General features: G+C 43.3%; 1 protein-coding gene across 1 annotated transcript in view; it reads left to right on the forward strand.

The window, feature by feature from the left end:
* The window catches only part of LOC126101413 (uncharacterized), a 141,823-nt gene that overhangs the window by 37,987 nt on the left and 82,744 nt on the right, over positions 1–21,092 (forward strand). Inside the window, exon 4 of the mRNA XM_049912075.1 lies at positions 15,129–15,628. Within this exon, the coding sequence (XP_049768032.1) occupies positions 15,129–15,628 (500 nt within the window). The remainder of the gene's footprint in view (positions 1–15,128; positions 15,629–21,092) is intronic.

Here is a 21,092-nt window from a genome sequence, read left to right on the forward strand (position 1 = left end):
AACTTCGGAGTTCATCAGTCCCCTAGAACTTAGAACTACTTAAACCTAACTAACCTAAGGACATCACACAAATCCATGCCCGAGGCAGGATTCGAACCTGCGACCGAAGCGGTCGTGCGGTTCCAAACTGTAGCACCTTGAACCTCTCGGCCACTCCGGCCGGAACAGAAGCAGGATCTCTTGCGTTTGAAAGCCCCTGAAAGAGCTGAACTCTCCAGGTCGAGATAGAATGAATCCCTATTTGGATACACAGAGAGTGCTCTTCGACAGTGCCCGTATATTTGGTTTGCATTTCAGGAGAATTTCTCGCCCAGTCCATAGTTCCAAGCCACTCGAAGAAACAGTGCGTGTCTCGCGTGCATAAGAAGCTAAAATAGCGGACTCTCAAAAATGCAGACCGATATCCCTAACATCTATTGCTCTTGAGCATATGCCAGGATCGAATACAATAAATTTCCTCGAGAGGAAAAGGCTTCTAACCACAAATAAACATGGATTAGAAATCATAACTCATGTAAAACTGGGTTTCTCCTTTTCTTGCACTCGTGCACAATATTCTGTGAAATAGGGATGAAGGGCAACAGGGAGATTTCATATTCAACTTTTTTGTTTTTAGTTTGATTGATTTATTTATACTTATGTCCAAAATTAGAGCAACAAACGGAATTTTTGCAAGGTTGCTTTTATTTTGCCACAAAACAGTGTACACATGTGACTGTAAAGTAAAAACAATGTACAGAATACAGAACATAAACAACTGCAACACGCATAGACAAAAATGTTCGTTTTTTTCCAATTTAAAGGGTTTGTACACTCATTCTGACAACTGTCAATATGCACAGTATGGGGTGTGACCACCTCTGGTAGCAATACCGGCATGACGACGACGCTGTGAATGATGTCATCAATCTCATGCTACATCTACATCTACATCTACATCTACGTCCATACTCCGCAAGCCACCTGACGGTGTGTGGCGGAGGGTACCTTCAGTACCTCTATCGGTTCTCCCTTCTATTCCAGTCTCGTATTGTTCGTGGAAAGAAGGATTGTCGGTATGCCTCTGTGTGGGCTCTAATCTCTCTGATTTTATCCTCATGGTCTCTTCGCGAGATATACGTAGGAGGGAGCAATATACTGCTTGACTCTTCGGTGAAGGCATGTTCTCGAAACTTCAATAAAAGCCCGTACCGAGCTACTGAGCGTCTCTCCTGCAGAGTCTTCCACTGGAGTTTATCTATCATCTCCGTAACGCTTTCGCGATTACTAAGTGATCCTGTAACGAAGCGCGCTGCTCTCCGTTGGATCTTCTCTCTCTTCTATCAACCCTATCTGGTACGGATCCCACACTGCTGAGCAGTATTCAAGCAGTGGGCGAACAAGCGTACTGTAACCTACTTCCTTTGTTTTCTGATTGCATTTCCTTAGGATTCTTCCAATGAATCTCAGTCTGCCATCTGCTTTACCGACGATCAACATTATATGATCATTCCATTTTAAATCACTCCTAATGCGTACTCCCAGATAATTTATGGTATTAACTGCTTCCAGTTGCTGACCTGCTATTTTGTAGCTAAATGTTAAGGGACCTATCTTTCTATGTATTCGCAGCACCTTACACTTGTCTACATTAAGATTCAATTGCCATTCCCTGCACCATGCGTCAATTCGCTGCAGATCCTCCTGCATTTCAGTACAATTTTCCATTGTTACAACCTCTCGGTACACCACAGCATCATCTGCAAAAAGCCTCAGTGAACTTCCGATGTCATCCACCAGGTCATTTATGTATATTGTGAATAGCAACGGTCCTATGACACTCCCCTGCGGCACACCTGAAATCACTCTTACTTCGGAAGACTTCTCTCCATTGAGAATGACATGCTGCGTTCTGTTATCTAGGAACTCTTCAATCCAATCACACAATTGGTCTGATAGTCCATATGCTCTTACTTTGTTCATTAAACGACTGTGGGGAACTGTATCGAACGCCTTGCGGAAGTCAAGAAACACGGCATCTACCTGTGAACCCGTGTCTATGGCCCTCTGAGTCTCGTGGACGAATAGCGCGAGCTGGGTTTCACATGACCGTCTTTTTCGAAACCCATGCTGATTCCTACAGAGTAGATTTCTAGTCTCCAGAAAAGTCATTATACTCGAACACAATACGTGTTCCAAAATTCTGCAACTGATCGACGTTAGAGATATAGGTCTATAGTTCTGCACATCTGTTCGACGTCCCTTCTTGAAAACGGGGATGACCTGTGCCCTTTTCCAATCCTTTGGAACGCTACGCTCTTCTAGAGACCTACGGTACACCGCTGCAAGAAGGTGGGCAAGTTCCTTCGCGTACTCTGTGTAAAACTGAACTGGTATCCCATCAGGTCCAGAGGCCTTTCCTCTTTTGAGCGATTTTAATTTTTTCTCTATCCCTCTGTCGTCTATTTCGATATCTACCATTTTGTCATCTGTGCGACAATCTAGAGAAGGAACTACAGTGCAATCTTCCTCTGTGAAACAACTTTGGAGAAAGACATTTAGTATTTCGGCCTTTAGTCTGTCATCCTCTGTTTCAGTACCATTTTGGTCACAGAGTGTCTGGACATTTTGTTTTGATCCACCTACCGCTTTGACATAAGACCAAAATTTCTTAGGATTTTCTGCCAAGTCAGTACATAGAACTTTACTTTCGAATTCATTGAACGCCTCTCGCATAGCCCTCCTCACACTACATTTCGCTTCGCGTAATTTTTGTTTGTCTGCAAGGCTTTGGCTATGTTTATGTTTGCTGTGAAGTTCCCTTTGCTTCCGCAGCAGTTTTCTAACTCGGTTGTTGTACCACGGTGGCTCTTTTCCATCTCTTACGATCTTGCTTGGCACATACTCATCTAACGCATAATGTACGACGGTTTTGAACTTTGTCCACTGATCCTCAACACTATCTGTACTTGAGACAAAACTTTTGTGTTGAGCCAACAGGTACTCTGAAATCTGCTTTTTGTCACTTTTTCTAAACAGAAAAATCTTCCTACCCTTTTTAATATTCCTATTTACGGCTGAAATCATCGATGCAGTAACCGCTTTATGATCGCTGATTCCCTGTTCTGCGTTAACTTTTTCAAATAGTTCGGGTCTGTTTGTCACCAGAAGGTCTAATATGTTATCCCCACGAGTCGGTTCTCTGTTTAACTGCTCAAGGCAGTTTTCAGATAAAGCACTTAAAAAAATTTCACAGGATTCTTTGTCCCTGCCACCCGTTATGAACGTTTGAGGCTCCCAGTCTATATCTGGCAAATTAAAATCTCCACCCAGAACTATAACATGGTGGGGAAATCTACTCGAAATATTTTCCAAATAATCCTTCAGGTGCTCATCCACAACAGCTGTTGAGCCAGGGGGCCTATAGAGACATCCAATTACCATGTCTGAGCCTGCTTTAACCGTGACCTTCACCCAAATCATTTCACATTTCGGATCTCCGTCAATTTCCTTCGATACTATTGCACTTCTTATCGCTATAAACACGCCTCCCCCTTCACTGTTCAGCCTGTCTCTACGGTATACATTCCAATCTGAGTTTAGGATTTCATTACTGTTTACGTCTGGTTTCAGCCAACTTTCTGTCCCTAGTACTATATGGGCATTGTGACCGTTTATTAATGAGAGCAGTTCTGGGACCTTTCTATAGACGCTCCTGCAGTTTACTATTAGCACATTAATATTGTTATTCCCTGTTGCATTTTGCCTACTCCTACCTTGCCGCGTCTCAGGAGGCGTCTTGTCGGGCCTAGGGAGGGGATTCTCTAACCTAAAAAACCCCCATGTGCACTCCACACGTACTCCGCTGAGGCAATAACGCCCGTTCCCCCTGCAGGGCTGCTCGCAATTCCTGGAGAGTGGTTGGTGGATGTTGACGTGGTGCAACCCATCTTCTCGTGCACCTCAGATCTGCTCTATGGGCCTCGAATCGGGAGAGGGAGCAGGTCAGGCCATGGGTGGAATATCTTCCGTTTCCAATGAAACATCAACCACCTGTGCTCTACGACGTCGAGCATCATCGTCCTCAATACGAAGTCGGTGGCCACAGCATCTCGCAACAACCGTACATGAGGTCCTAAGATCTCTTCACGACACTTAATAGCAGTTAAACCTTGCAGGTTCACCAGTACAGTTTCATGAAGAGGTGTACGTGTGGTTAACAAAATCCCCGCCCACAACAGTCGGTCTCTTTCCAGAAAGTGTGAGTCCCGAAATCGAGCTCCTCGTTCCCTCCAGAAGCGAATATGTCGTGAATCACTCTCGAGACCATATCAGGACATATCTGTGAAAAGAACATTGGCCCCCGGTTCGACCGTCCGGCGCATGCCGACAACTCCACTCTACAATTTCCCTGCTGTGAAGACGCACCAGAGGTACACATACAGCAGGTCTCTGACAATAAAGACCACTCTGCCGAAGCGTTCTGTACACCGTTTGCCTCGATATCGCACGTCTAGTGAATGTTCTAGGGTCAGACGCCACTTGCAGTGCACTACTGAGGTGGTACTGCCATGGACTTACAACCAAATAACGGTACTCTCTTTCTAATCTCACAAATGGTCTACCCTGCCCTGGTCTTCGGGATACAGTTTCGGTCTTCTGTTATCAGTGAATTAGACACAGAACGGGGAAATAGCAGTTTGGTTCAAATGGCTCTGAGCACTATGGGACTCAACATCTTAGGTCATAAGCCCCCTAGAACTTAGAACTACTTAAACCTAACTAACCTAAGGACATCACACACACCCATGCCCGAGGCAGGATTCGAACCTGCGACCGTAGCAGTCCCGCGGTTCCGGATTGCAGCGCCAGAACCGCTAGACCACCGCGGCCGGCAATAGCAGTTTGTTCCTTTAACTTTGTACACCAGTGTATTTTGGTCATTTGTCTGCTGACTGTTTCAACCGGCCCACGAAGAATTCCTCTCATGACCTAACCTCTTCACCTCAGACTTTCTTCTGTTTTTGTACTATGTTTGGGCTGATTACAATACCAGTGTCATCGACAAAAGTAACTAATTCTGATTCTGACTGTTGTGTATTAGGTGCAAGATCGTTCACATATGTGAGCAAAAGTAGTGGACCTAAGACTGGGCTTTGGAGAAGCCCGAACATGATTTCTGGCTAGACAGAATTATGTCACTAGGCTGTACTGGTTGAATTAACCATTGGTTATTTATGACATTATTCACTGCTTGACTATATCATTAATACCATAAAACTTCAATTTATCTCGGAGAATACCAGGATTAACAAATAAAATACCATCTGGGCATTTTTTAATACGTAATGCTTGTAAAATTTGGTGAATGAATATGTAAATGTCATTCTCAGTAGAGCAACTCTTCTGTAACTCAGATGTGATTTACTGAGGATATTATTGCCACTAAGGTGAGATTCTGTTAAAGAATACATCTCAAAAATTTTAGAAAATGATGTCAGTAGTGAAACAGGTCGGCAGTTATTGACATGTCTCTTATCACGTTTCTTAAAGAGAGGTTTAACAACGGCATATTTCAGTCGCTCTGGAAAATCCTTTGAGTTACTGATGCATTACGTATTTCAGCCCCCCCCCCCCCATGAACCATGGACCTTGCCGTTGGTGGGGAGGCTTGCGTGCCTCAGCGATACAGATAGCCGTACCGTAGGTACAACCACAACGGAGGGGTATCTGTTGAGAGGCCAGACAAACGTGTGGTTCCTGAAGAGGGGCAGCAGCGTTTTCAGTAGTTGCAGGGGCAACAGTCTGGATGATTGACTGATCTGGCCTTGTAACAATAACCAAAACGGCCTTGCTGTGCTGGTACTGCGAACGGCTGAAAGCAAGGGGAAACTACGGCCGTAATTTTTCCCGAGGGCATGCAGCTTTACTGTATGATTAAATGATGATGGCGTCCTCTTGGGTAAAATATTCCGGAGGTAAAATAGTCCCCCATTCGGATCTCCGGGCGGGGACTACTCAAGAGGATGTCGTTATCAGGAGAAAGAAAACTGGCGTTCTACGGATCGGAGCGTGGAATGTCAGATCCCTTAATCGGGCAGGTAGGTTAGAAAATTTAAAAAGGGAAATGGATAGGTTAAAGTTAGATATAGTGGGAATTAGTGAAGTTCGGTGGCAGGAGGAACAAGACTTCTGGTCAGGTGACTACAGGGTTATAAACACAAAATCAAATAGGGGTAATGCAGGAGTAGGTTTAATAATGAATAGGAAAATAGGAATGTGGGTAAGCTACTACAAACAGCATAGTGAACGCATTATTGTGGCCAAGATAGATACGAAGCCCACACCTACTACAGTAGTACAATTTTATATGCCAACTAGCTCTGCAGATGATGAAGAAATTGAAGAAATGTATGATGAAATAAAAGAAATTATTCAGATAGTGAATGGAGACGAAAATTTAATAGTCATGGGTGACTGGAATTCGAGTGTAGGAAAAGGAAGAGAAGGAAACGTAGTAGGTGAATATGGATTGGGGCTAAGAAATGAAAGAGGAAGCCGCCTGGTAGAATTTTGCACAGAGCGCAACTTAATCATAGCTAACACTTGGTTTAAGAATCATGATAGAAGGTTGTATACATGGAAGAACCCTGGAGATACTAAAAGGTATCAGATAGATTATATAATAGTAAGACAGAGATTTAGGAACCAGGTTTTAAATTGTAAGACATTTCCAGGGGCAGATGTGGACTCTGACCACAATCTATTGGTTATGACCTGTAGATTAAAACTGAAGAAACTGCAAAAAGGTGGGAATTTAAGGAGATGGGACCTGGATAAACTAAAAGAACCAGAGGTTGTACAGAGTTTCAGGGACAGCATAAGGGAACAATTGACAGGAATGGGGGAAAGAAATACAGTAGAAGAAGAATGGGTAGCTTTGAGGGATGAAGTAGTGAAGGCAGCAGAGGATCAAGTAGGTAAAAAGACGAGGGCTAGTAGAAATCCTTGGGTAACAGAAGAAATATTGAATTTAATTGATGAAAGGAGAAAATATAAAAATGCAGTAAATGAAGCAGGCAAAAAGGAATACAAACGTCTCAAAAATGAGATCGACAGGAAGTGCAGAATGGCTAAGCAGGGATGGCTAGAGGACAAATGTAAGGATGTAGAGGCTTATCTCACTAGGGGTAAGATAGATACTGCCTACAGGAAAATTAAAGAGACCTTTGGAGAGAAGAGAACCACTTGTATGAACATCAAGAGCTCAGATGGAAACCCAGTTCTAAGCAAAGAAGGGAAAGCAGAAAGGTGGAAGGAGTATATAGAGGGTCTATACAAGGGTGATGTACTTGAGGACAATATTATGGAAATGGAAGAGGATGTAGATGAAGACGAAATGGGAGATACGATACTGCGTGAAGAGTTTGACAGAGCACTGAAAGACCTGAGTCGAAACAAGGCCCCCGGAGTAGACAACATTCCATTGGAACTACTGACGGCCTCGGGAGAGCCAGTCCTTACAAAACTCTACCATCTGGTGAGCAAGATGTATGAAACAGGTGAAATACCCTCAGACTTCAAGAAGAATATAATAATTCCAATCCCAAAGAAAGCAGGTGTTGACAGATGTGAAAATTACCGAACAATCAGTTTAATAAGCCACAGCTGCAAAATACTAACACGAATTCTTTACAGACGAATGGAAAAACTAGTAGAAGCCGACCTCGGGGAAGATCAGTTTGGATTCCGTAGAAATACTGGAACACGTGAGGCAATACTGACCTTACGACTTATCTTAGAAGAAAGATTAAGGAAAGGCAAACCTACGTTTCTAGCATTTTTAGACTTAGAGAAAGCTTTTGACAATGTTGACTGGAATACTCTCTTTCAAATTCTAAAGGTGGCAGGGGTAAAATACAGGGAGCGAAAGGCTATTTACAATTTGTACAGAAACCAGATGGCAGTTATAAGAGTCGAGGGGCATGAGAGGGAAGCAGCGGTTGGGAAGGGAGTGAGACAGGGTTGCAACCTCTCCCCAATGTTATTCAATCTGTATATTGAGCAAGCAGTAAAGGAAACAAAAGAAAAATTCGGAGTAGGTATTAAAATCCATGGAGAAGAAATAAAAACTTTGAGGTTCGCCGATGACATTGTAATTCTGTCAGAGACAGCAAAGGACTTGGAAGAGCAGTTGAACGGAATGGATGGTGTCTTGAAGGGAGGATATAAGATGAACATCAACAAAAGCAAAACGAGGATAATGGAATGTAGTCGAATTAAGTCGGGTGATGCTGAGGGTATTAGATTAGGAAATGAGACACTTGAAGTAGTAAAGGAGTTTTGCTATTTGGGGAGCAAAATCACTGATGATGGTCGAAGTAGAGAGGATATAAAATGTAGACTGGCAATGGCAAGGAAAGCGTTTCTGAAGAAGAGAAATTTGTTAACATCGAGTATAGATTTAAGTGTCAGGAAGTCATTTCTGAAAGTATTTGTATGGAGTGTAGCCATGTATGGAAGTGAAACATGGACGGTAAATAGTTTGGACAAGAAGAGAATAGAAGGTTTTGAAATGTGGTGCTACAGAAGAATGCTGAAGATAAGGTGGGTAGATCACGTAACTAATGAGGAGGTATTGAATAGGATTGGGGAGAAGAGAAATTTGTGGCACAACTTGACTAGAAGAAGGGATCGGTTGGTAGGACATGTTTTGAGGCATCAAGGGATCACAAATTTAGCATTGGAGGGCAGGGTGGAGGGTAAAAATCGTAGAGGGAGACCAAGAGATGTATACACTAAGCAGATTCAGAAGGATGTAGGTTGCAGTAGATACTGGGAGATGAAGAAGCTTGCACAGGATAGAGTAGCATGGAGAGCTGCATCAAACCAGTCTCAGGACTGAAGACCACAACAACAACAACAACAACGTATTTCAGATAAGACTGAGCTTACTATATTGGAACGTTCAATTGAAGTCATAAAGTCAGAAAATGAGTCCGTGATCATATTTTTGGCACTTTATTTTACTGGCTCGTTTTGATCGCATAAATTTTTACATTTCAGTATGACCGCTTTCGACTACTGCCATCTTCAGATCGTAAAATATTCTGATGTGGTATCATCTACATCTACATCTATACTCCGCGAGCCACCTTACGGTGTGTGGCGGAGGGTACTTATTGTACCACTATCTGATCCCCCCTTCCCTGTTCCATTCACGAATTGTGCGTGGGAAGAACGACTGCTTGTAAGTCTCCGTATTTGCTCTAATTTCTCGGATCTTTTCGTTGTGATCATTACGCGAGATATATGTGGGCGGTAGTAATATGTTGCCCATCTCTTCCCGGAATGTGCTCTCTCGTAATTTCGATAATAAACCTCTCCGTATTGCGTAACGCCTTTCTTGAAGTGTCCGCCACTGGAGCTTGTTCAGCATCTCCGTAACGTCAAATTAAACTTGTAGGTACATAGTAAGTAGCCGAAACCGGTGACAGTGAAATGTAAAAATTTAAGTGATCAAGACGGACCTGTAAAAGAAAATATTGGAACAAATCTTTAGTACTCTATTGGAAATACCATCAAAACCAGATGACCTTTTATTTTTTAGAGAATCCATAATGTTCTTAAATTCAGAAGGAGACTCTGGTGATTAATTCATGTGACTGAATTTTAGAGAGTTACTTTTTCAACATACTGCTGTGAGTTTTTGCTTTAGCTGTTTGTCGCTACGCTTTCTACTACATTTCAAATATGAGTATTAAATATATTCTCGACCTTTGACTCATTAATTATAACCCTTCCATTCAGTTCAGCACTGATGTTACACTATTCTGAGGCTAGTTATCCTGTCTGTCATTCCATATAGCCTCAAGTATGTGTCGGAATTAGTGATTTCTGAGAAATAGCAGGAAAAATAGCATTTTAGAGCAACAATGAAGTATTTAATGTCTATAATTTAATAGCACAATTGCTATAAAAAACATGATCGATTGAATTGATGAGTTAAAAAATATTACACGAATGAAAGTCGTTACAATACTTAACAGGATTTATTAACATCACAATGAAAATCTGAATTCCTTTTAAAAGAGGTTTATGTTGATACAAAAATCAGTGTTTCAGATTTAAAGATAAAATTTTAACTATAAGCAAACATGATTGTTAGACATCATAACGTAAGGAACGTAACAAAGGGTAAAAATGTTTTAATTGTATTTAATTTAAATAAAAAAGTTTCCCGCATAGTCTCCTTAAAAATAAACTTATATGAAAATTCTGTTCACGTGTTCCATGAGCTCAAGAATACGCTTCTGTCTTTAAAAAGTAGATAAAATTTTATGGGTCCTTGTTTGGATGAAATGAGTTACGAAAGCAGTATTATTTCTGCAAAATCGAACAACTACAATGCTGTTAACTATTCTTCTAGAATAGAAGAATGTTTCCTAAGTGCTGAAGCTTGAATTTGGCCATGCTCCACTGGGAATTTCAAGCCAGCGAGCGCAAGGTTTGGGAGGTGATAGTTGGCTTAATACGTATCAGCTGCTCACAGAAATTGTTTCCGAATAAACCCACATCCAATAATTGTGTCTACTTCTTGTGACCAATAACTGCAGAGGAATTACTTTACTAGATATCATTTATGAAGTTCTTGTTATTTGCCTATTACAGACTGATCCCAATAACTGGAGAACTAACTGGTGACTATCAACGTGGGTTCCGAAGAAACAGATCCATATTAGATCATTTATTCACTCTAAGACAAATAACTAAGAATGCATGGGGTTTCAGTGCAGATGTCCACATATTATTTTTAGATTTCAAAAGGCTTACGGCAGCATATACCGGCTGAGAATCCTAAATACTATGATGGAAGCTGAAATTATCATAAAAGCTAATCAGATTAGTTAAAACATGTAAAGATGAAACTCCATGTCGTATAAAAACAGCCAGAAGAGAAACTGGATTGAGAGAAGGGGACCCTATTTCGCCTATTTCATTTGACCTCGTCTTAGAGAAGATCAATGTAGAATTTACTGAAATTAATCCATAACGGATCCAACTGCAGGGTGTGAGCGTTAAACATGCCCACGCACATGTCGTAGCATTAATAAGTAGTTCCAAAAAAGAAAGTATCAGAATAATGCAGAATTATTAAAAACTCCTTGATAAAACAGGATTACTGTTAATGAATAAAAAACACAATATCTGGTCATAAGTGAGCAAATTCATGGTGATAAATCTTGCTTTCAAGACAACTGACAACTTCAAGTACTTAGTGAATCTCTTTAGTAACAACGGTAGAAAAGATGTTGAAAGAGACACCTATGTCGCAACAGCAAGGAAACCAGCTTTTTGTTTTATCAAAATCTTAAAGAAAATATCAATTAGTACTAACTTCAAAACCGCTTCTATCAATCGACTAGTATACCGGTAACATTATACCGATGAGAAGCAATAATATTTAGAAAGAAAGATAAAGAAAAACTGTTAATATTCTAAAGGAAAATATTAATAATAATTTTAGACCGATGTATAATGAAAACAACATGGAACGTAGAATAAGAAAATAATGAACAATTAAGAAAGCTGTACAAATACCGTAACATCATCGAAGTGCTTAACAAGAGCAAGAAAGCTAGAAAGACCGAAAGAAGACCATGTAAAATAGCATTCGGCACGACACTATATAGAACGAGCTGAAGAGGAAGACCCAAAATTAGGCGGAAATATAACATTCTAGAGAACACTGTTAGGATGAACATCAACAGCGAGTGAACAAACAGTGCCCTCGACAGAAAGAAATGGAAGACTCTCTTAGAGCAGGCATATGGTCGATAAGGCCCTTGTCACATGTAAAATCTTTTACATTTGGCCTGAGTCCTGTACTAAGATTTTATGAATGAAAAGTTTATATTGTTGATCGATATATTGTCCTGGGAAAAAACAATGTTGACATACCAAATTTAAGGGATTGGTGTGCTTCACCAAAATTGTAGAACATGTTGCAAGTGAATACTATTTCTGTTAGGAAACAACTGAAATATGTACACTGCTCAGAAAATTTAACACTAAACACATGAAAACTGTGAAAACAATGCCGATGGAATCTGATAGTTCGTTGCCGACTGTAGTAGAAAATGTATGTTTTGTTGTGACGCAATAAACAATCGATTATTCGATAGTGTAGGATATATTAGTATATTAGATCATAGTCTCAACATTATAATTTGCCGAAAAACAGAAATTGTCTTTCTTTCGCGAAGACGTTCTGACACCCTCGAAAAACAGCTTTCTCTACGGGAAAGTACCAGAACCGAAAACAAGCGAAGCACTGAAAGCACAGGGTGTAATGTACACTACCGGTCGTGGTGGCCGAGCGGTTCTAGGCGCTACAGTCTAGAACCGAGCGATCACTACGGTCGCAGGTTCGAATCCTGCCTCGCGCGTGGATGTGTGTGATGTCCTTAGGTTAGTTAGGTTTAAGTAGTTCTGAGTTCTAGGGTACTGATGATCTCAGAAGTTATGTCCCGTAGTGCTCAGAGCCATTTGAGTTTTTGTAATGTACACTGTCTGGTCAAAAGTATCCGGACAACTCTATGGAACGCATAGCTGAACGCTAGGTGTCGTAGAAAGTGGACCCGCCGTAATAAAAGGATGCAGGGGGTATTATTACGTTGTACAGTGGAGAAGCTGTAACAATAGAATGGTTTTGTCAGGAGAGATCAGTGACTTCGAAAGTGGACGTCGCATTACTAACAGATCCATTGGGAACATTTCAAGCCTTCTGAAGCTACCAAAGTCGACTGTTGGTAATGTGACTGCGAAGTGAAATGCGAAAGAACGATCACAGATCTCATGTACTGATGGACAGGGACCGTCGGACAATACGTGTTGGGGGGATTGTAAGCAATCGCATGAAAACAGAGGGAGGAAACACTCGTGATTTTCAAATCGTTACCAGCAGTCCAGCTAGCACAATGACTGTGCGTAGGGGCTTGGAAAAAAAGTGGTCCTCAGAAGGCGTACACTTCTGTGGCCAATAATGAACGACCCTTGTGGTGGTGTAAAGTGCAACGACAATGGTCAGTGGATCTGGAAACGAGTGATTAGTGGGGATGAATCACGCTATGCCTTGTGGCAATGCGATGTAAAGGTTTGGTTTTAGTGAATGCCTGGAGAACGTTAACCACCATCAACGTTTACAGCTAACAGTGAGGTTCAGGCGATGTGGTGTTACAATATGGTGGCATTCCTAATGGTTAAGGTGGGATCGCCTTGGTGCGTTCAAGAAAATGTTGAATGCAGAAGAATTTTACTGCATTATGTACTGCTTACAGTAGAGGAACAGTTCGGAGACGATGACTGTATCAGCCTGTGTGAGGCAATGATTTGTAGACAATAAAGTTCCTGAAATGGACTAGTCTGCACAGAGTACTGATCTGCACCCAACTGAATACCTTTGAAATTACTTAGAACGTCGACTTCGCTCTGTACCATAGCATCCAGCATCATTACCTTCTCTCGTTCCGCCACAGGCATTCAGATACATCAAAAGTGCCCACAACGGAGTTCAAGCCTCCATAAAGACGAAGGGTAGACATCCCACATATTAATGTCCAGTAAGATGGGTCCAGTTACTTTTGATCAAGTAATACATATACTAGAGTTGGGGAAACCCGTGTATCGTTGGAAACTAGTTTACTAGTTACTCTTTTTTGGGAACCGTTCATTTTTACTCGTCCACCGTTCATTTGTGCTTGGTATACGGTTCTTATGAAAAACTGAAAATCAGTAGCATAGGTGACGAAGATGGAAGGCACCAAGAGGGGGCACTTGCCTCCGCCCTGGAGTACAGAATTTTTATTCGTAACAGAATTCTCACACACTTGTAATTTTCACAATTCTGCAAAACCTCTCGTTTAGCCAACTACAGCGTTTTGTGGCTGATCGCAGTGAAATAATATAAGGTGGAGCACGAAAAATCGGCCCCGAGTACTGACTGCTCTCCAATTACGGACGATTTGTTGACCGCTACGAGCAGAATAGATAAACATGCAATAATTAGGCAGTGAAGAAATAACAAATAAGCTAATGCAAAAAACAACTTCGAAACAGTAGATGACGATTGGTAGGCGACAAGGAGCAGTCTAGAACTCGGGGCCGATTTTTTGTGCGCCAACCTGTACCACTGAAATACTATTGTAGAAGTTATCATATTCTCTTTACAAAACGTCACACCATGCACTCTATTATGGAACGCGGTCTTCACTCGGTTGTAAGTTGGTCTACCTTCCATAACAATGAACACGCTCATTTACCTTGGATCAAAAAAAGACGAAAAATGGCCACTCCCTTTGCATGTGTAATGAAAAACTCTTGCCTTTTTACAAGTATGTCTTCTGCTGTTTATCGAATTAGTGAAGTAAGCTGATATACTGTTTTGTTACCTGAAAAGATGTACGTATTACATACCACGTAATTCTGTGTAATTTACGTAAATATAAAATACCTTTTAATTACTGGTCATGGACGCTGAATAGAATACGAAAAGAACCAGAAGTTCAGAGTACTAGAAAGGTTTGAAAGAGATCTAGAATTGGCGTGCGCAGCGAACGAAACAAAAAACAACTCGATACTGAAATAACTAAGAGTAGTCGGCGGTGGAACTGCAACCGGGGTGACCGCGCGAAGAAGGACGACTCCGGCCCAACGAGACCGAAACCGACGGGAACGGGACCGAGGCTGGAACGAGACCGGCCGACGTGCCGTTGCGGGGACGAGACCGACCGTTTCCCGCTCCCGGGAACTATAAGTAGAAAACCACCACCGAAGTGTGCTATGAAAGACCGTTCCTTAGAATTCGTTCATCGCTCGTTCCGTTCATCTTGATGAACCGTTCCTTTGGACCCGAAGTGCAGCGAGTTTAATTTACTCCCTGAGTTACAAAACAATAAAATTTGGATGAAGCGTACATGCTACATGAGAACTAAGGAGGTCAAAAGAGGTCCTACATTACAGTATTAAAACTATTTTAAACTTTGAATTTATGTGGTGCGGTCCCCAAGGTGGAGTGGCCTCCTAGTTTGCAGTTTAGATATGCAGCTCTGTTACGATTAGCGAGTGAAGACAGTGTTTTGGTTTTGCAGGTGACGTACAGAATCAACACAGCGTACTGGCTGCTGGCTCCCATTGTCAGGAACATAATGGCTGCAATATCCAAGGATACTTCTTCCATCAGCAGAGATATTCCCATTCCTATATGGCTGCCGTTCGACGCTCGATCCTCGCCGGTCTATGAGATACTGTACAGCCTTGAATTGGCTTTTGGATTCGCTATTTCTGAGACTACAGTGCTCATCGACGGCTCCCTGATAGCCCTGATACTGCAAGTGGCCGCCGAACTGGCGGTCCTGAATGACCTTCTCGCAGCCGGCGTTACTCCCACTCTGAAGCAGTCACCAAGTGGCGTTACCATCAGTGAAAGTACGGTCCAGGACTTAGACGTCCAGGTACTGCCGAAATCATCGCCGTTCTTGGTTGATGGAAGCTTTTCCGATTTCCTGCACAGCAGAAGTTCCACAGTCTCGGAAGTCGAAATATATCAACAGCTGATTGGGAATATTCAGCACCACCAGACTATTATAAGGTAAGTAAGTAATTAGTAACTTACGTTCAGGTACTTTCAGTAAATGTTACTATCGACGGAAACATGGCAGTCGAAGAAATCGGTTCACCAATGAAGGTATTGCGTTATTATTCATCTGCGCCACAACTGAAATTTTCCAACAGAACGAGATTCGAATGCAGGAACTGGACTGCACCACATATGAAGGCGTATCAACAGCCACGGTAATCCAATCCGTCTTTGACTCCTGATTGTCATAATCAGCGATTAAACTCTTGGTGGTCTCATAGGCCTCAAATCTGACATTCCTCTCCTTTCTTCCTTGGTCATAGAACGCCCCCTCTCCCATGTTTCGGCTTGTGGCTGACCAACATCTTCGGAATTCTGTACTCACTACTCATCCATTATAGTCACATGTCCTTGTCGCCACGCGGAGTAGCTGCGCGGTTAGAGGCGCCATGTCACGGATTGCGCGTTCCCTCCCGCCGGAGGTTCGAGTCTTCCCTCGGGCATGGGTGTGTGTGTGGGTGTGTTGTTCTTAACATTAGTTAGTTTAAGTAGCGTGTAAGTCTAGAGACCGATGACCTCAGCAGTTTAGTCCCTTGGGAATTCGCAGACATTTGAACATTTGTCCCTTTCGTTTCTTTCTATATCTTACTATTTCTTCTTTAAGATTCAGTGTCGTTAGCTCCCATTTGAGGCTTTTATTTCTCTTCATAAGCAGTGATGTACGATTAAAGAATTATAAATGAACAAATTGTGGATATTCTACAGCATTATTTCGACAAATGGTTTTCGGTTTACAAGGCCATCATCAGACTTTCATTGAATATCGTCTTCAATGAGGATGCAGTACTGATGAACAACATTACAAAACCTGTCACATATTAAGAGTGAGCAGCAAATACTAGTGACGTCTATACTAATTGAATGCAGGACCCCAGCTGTCTGAACGTGCCAGCAAAAGATTCTCTATTTAGTTTCTTGCCTAATTACAACGTGGTTGGCAGGAAATGTCACGAGAGCATTAAATGAAAATACTTTTTGATTCTGCTTCCACATCAGCCTGTCGCATCATATGTTGATATAAAGTTCAAATCTAGAAATAGGTTTCAATTCTGTATCACGTACAGACAGACGGAAATTTTTTGCCTACTCACAATATGGCGGACTATGTAGATCACAAGAATCTGCAGGTACGCCCCGTGCTCTGAGATCAGAGTTCTACATCCAAATAGTATGGGGATCCCTGGCAAACAAAGAGTACATGACATCTTTGACAGTGTAATGGTGACGTACTCCAAAACGTTAAAGTTTAAGAGTAAATAAATATACAGGGAACAAACCAGAAAAACTATGACACTACATAATCTTTCACAGCGTAAGAGTCATGTTCAATGATAATTTTTCTTCCTGGTTTATTCCCTTTATATTTATTAACTGATTAACTTTAACGTATTGAATTATGTTACCATTACATTGTCAAAGACGAAATTGAGGCTACGTTTTCAGCTTACTCCCTATGCATGTTTTGCGATGTTGCATGCTCTTCGATGGCGAGTTGATGTCAGTCAAGAATGCCTTTAAGGCAACAAAGACGCCATTATCAACGCCTCACTAAGTTTGAACGATGTCGTGTAATTGAGTGGGCTACGAGAATCTGTATGTTCCTTTTGCGAAATTGCGGGAAGACTTGGCAGGAATGTAGCCACTGTACCTGATTGCTGGGACCGGTGGTCACGGTAATGTAGGATCCCGAGAAGACAGAGCTCCGGGCAGCCATATGGCACTATCGCGAGGGAATACTCTCATACACTCCTGGAAATTGAAATAAGAACACCGTGAAGTCATTGTCCCAGGAAGGGGAAACTTTATTGACACATTCCTGGGGTCAGATACATCACATGATCACACTGACAGAACCACAGGCACATAGACACAGGCAACAGAGTATGCACAATGTCGGCACTAGTACAGTGTAAATCCACCTTTCGCAGCAATGCAGGCTGCTATTCTCCCATGGAGACGATCGTAGAGATGCTGGATGTAGTCCTGTGGAACGGCTTGCCATGCCATTTCCACCTGGCGCCTCAGTTGGACCAGCGTTCGTGCTGGACGTGCAGACCGCGTGAGACGACGCTTCATCCAGTCCCAAACATGCTCAATGGGGGACAGATCCGGAGATCTTGCTGGCCAGCGTAGTTGACTTACACCTTCTAGAGCACGTTGGGTGGCACGGGATACATGCGGACGTGCATTGTCCTGTTGGAACAGCAAGTTCCCTTGCCGGTCTAGGAATGGTAGAACGATGGGTTCGATGACGGTTTGGATGTACCGTGCACTATTCAGTGTCCCCTCGACGATCACCAGTGGTGTACGGCCAGTGTAGGAGATCGCTCCCCACACCATGATGCCGGGTGTTGGCCCTGTGTGCCTCGGTCGTATGCAGTCCTGATTGTGGCGCTCACCTGCACGGCGCCAAACACGCATACGACCATCATTGGCACCAAGGCAGAAGCGACTCTCATCGCTGAAGACGACACGTCTCCATTCGTCCCTCCATTCATGCCTGTCGCGACACCACTGGAGGCGGGCTGCACGATGTTGGTGCGTGAGCGGAAGACGGCCTAACGGTGTGCGGGACCGTAGCCCAGCTTCATGGAGACGGTTGCGAATGGTCCTCGCCGATACCCCAGGAGCAACAGTGTCCCTAATTTGCTGGGAAGTGGCGGTGTGGTCCCCTACGGCACTGCGTAGGATCCTACGGTCTTGGCGTGCATCCGTGCGTCGCTGCGGTCCGGTCCCAGGTCGACGGGCACGTGCACCTTCCGCCGACCACTGGCGACAACATCGATGTACTGTGGAGACCTCACGCCCCACGTGTCGAGCAATTCGGCGGTACGTCCACCCGGCCTCCCGCATGCCCACTATATGCCCTCGCTCAAAGTCCGTCAACTGCACATACGGTTCACGTCCACGCTGTCACGACATGCTACCAGTGTTAAAGACTGCGATGGAGCTCCGTATGCCGCGGCAAACTGGATGACACTGATGGCGGCGGTGCACATATGCTGCGCAGCTAGCGCCATTCGACGGCCAACACCGCGGTTCCTGGTGTGTCCGCTGTGCCGTGCGTGTGATCATTGCTTGTACAGCCCTCTCGCAGTGTCCGGAGCAAGTATGGTGGGTCTGACACACCGGTGTCAATGTGTTCTTTTTTCCATTTCCAGGAGTGTATACAGCGTCTGGTTCTGGCACATCGTAATGCATCCGCAGCAGCAATTTGAGAGGCAGGTGGCACCACAGTGGCACAGCGATGTACTGCAAATCGGTTACTTCAAGGAAAGCTCCGAACTAGATGCCGTGTAGCGTGTATTCAACTTGCCCCACCACAACCATTTGTGACTCTTTGGAGAGGAGGGCGCAGGTCTCTTGTGTTTTCAGATGAAAGCTGGCCAGTGATGGTCACGTGTTGGTTATAAGGAGATCAGATGAGGGTCTGCAACCAACCAGTGTTGTAGACACAACGGACCTAAACTCGCGTTATGGGATGGAGTGCGGTTTCGTATGACAGCAGGACCTCTCCCGTGGTTACCCCACGCACTCTGAACGCAAATTCTACCTGTCTTGCTGCCATTCGTGAACAGCATTCTGGGGGTGTGTTCGAACAGGATAACGCTAGCCCCATATACCGCTGTTGCAACCAAACATGCCCTACAAAGCGTCGACATGTTGCCTTGGCCTGCTCGATCACCAGATCTCAGTCGAGCACATCACAATCACAATCAGCATTAACCGTCCCTGTATTGACCGTCCAAATGCAAACAGGCATGGAATTCCATTCCACATACTAACATCCGGCACCTGTACAGCACAGTGCATGCACGTTTGAAGCTTGCATTCACCTTTTGATGTTACACCGATTATTAATGTACCAGCATTTCACATTTTCAATGGCTTATCTTTCACTTACATTAACATGTGATCTTGCAATATTAATCATTTAAATATGTTACTTAGATAAACGTATTCCCGAAATTTGATTACTGTACATTAATTTTTTTGTGTTGCAATTTTTTTCCGTCACTGCGTATGGAAACATAATAAACAGCAATATTAATGAGTGAAGAATACTGGAGCAAAATGATGTTCATAATTTATGCAAATAACTGTGTATAACACAAAAACTTAAAGCCAAAATATTGCATCAGATAGAGCAGGTAAACACAGCAGCTCCAAAAGGGACCATCAGAAGAGCGAAGGGAGAGTTTAGACTTCAACGTACGAGATACCTTGACAATATTCTTACTGACTTGGAGACATTAGGACAGAATTGAGACAAAAAAAAATTGTTTGGAAGGACAGAACAGAGTGCCTCACGTAATGACGACAGTTGGATAAATGAGCTGTACTGTGCAGGAATTCATGTAATAACGAGTCAAACGGCGCACCACGAATGACTGGAAATAATAAAGGGTAAATCAGTATCTTGTACTAATTAGCGTGTCAGCGAAAGTCGCAGCCAGTCAATAGTCGAAAGGGGGTGGATATTAAACGCTGGTCAAGAAACAGCGGCATGGCGGTAGTAACAACAGAAGCCACACGGCGTACAGTTTAGGCATGAGCTGAGGCGTCCCTTTAGGGCAGGGGCGGGCAAACGTTGCACGCGGCTCATGAGCGCACAGCGCTGCACGTGTGCTGCTCGCGTGCAGGCGTCGACCGGGGCTGTGGCGACAGCCGGCAGGTTGCGGCAGTGTAGTGCCAGGCTAAGCTGCGGACGTCGATGCGAAGCGAGCACTATGTAGTGAACGTTGTATTTCAAGAAACGGAGAAGTGGAGATTTGCTATCTTTTAAAAAGTAATGGGAGAATCGAAATGTTTAATATGCGGCAGTATTCTCGCTTGTCAACGGAAGTTTAGTATTGAAGGCCATTATAATAAATTTCACAAGGACGAGTACAATTTATTGTCGAATTCTGAGCGGATGGGGAATTGACTGAGCTTAAGAAGAGCGATCTGGCGGTACCAGATGAATCTGTCGTAATTGGTCGGCCCGAGTGGCCGAGCGGTTCTAGGCACTACAGTCTGGAACCGCGCGACCGCTATGGTCGCAGGTTCGAATGCTGCCTCGGGCATGGATGTGTGTGATGTCCTTAGGTTAGTTAGGTTTAAGTAGTTCTAAGTTCTAGGGGACTGACGACCACAGCAGTTAAGTCCCATAGTGCTCAGAGCCATTTGAATTTGTCGTAGTTGCTGTTGTCACGAGAGATCTGCGACTTTCTCTCGTCATGTCTCTCATCTAGCTGATTTAACATTTTATGGAGCACTGTTTTCAAGTTTTCAGGACGACAACAATAACAGCCCAGCGGTATGTGTAAGTTATAAGATAGCGCTTAATATAGCGAGAGCTGGAAAACCATTTGCTGAATTAATAAGTCTCGGTTAAGAGCAAACATCAGTGATGAAAATTTACGTAACTGTTTGT

This window comes from Schistocerca cancellata, chromosome 9 (genome assembly GCF_023864275.1).
Source record: "Schistocerca cancellata isolate TAMUIC-IGC-003103 chromosome 9, iqSchCanc2.1, whole genome shotgun sequence".
NCBI classification, from domain to species: Eukaryota; Metazoa; Arthropoda; class Insecta; order Orthoptera; family Acrididae; genus Schistocerca; species Schistocerca cancellata.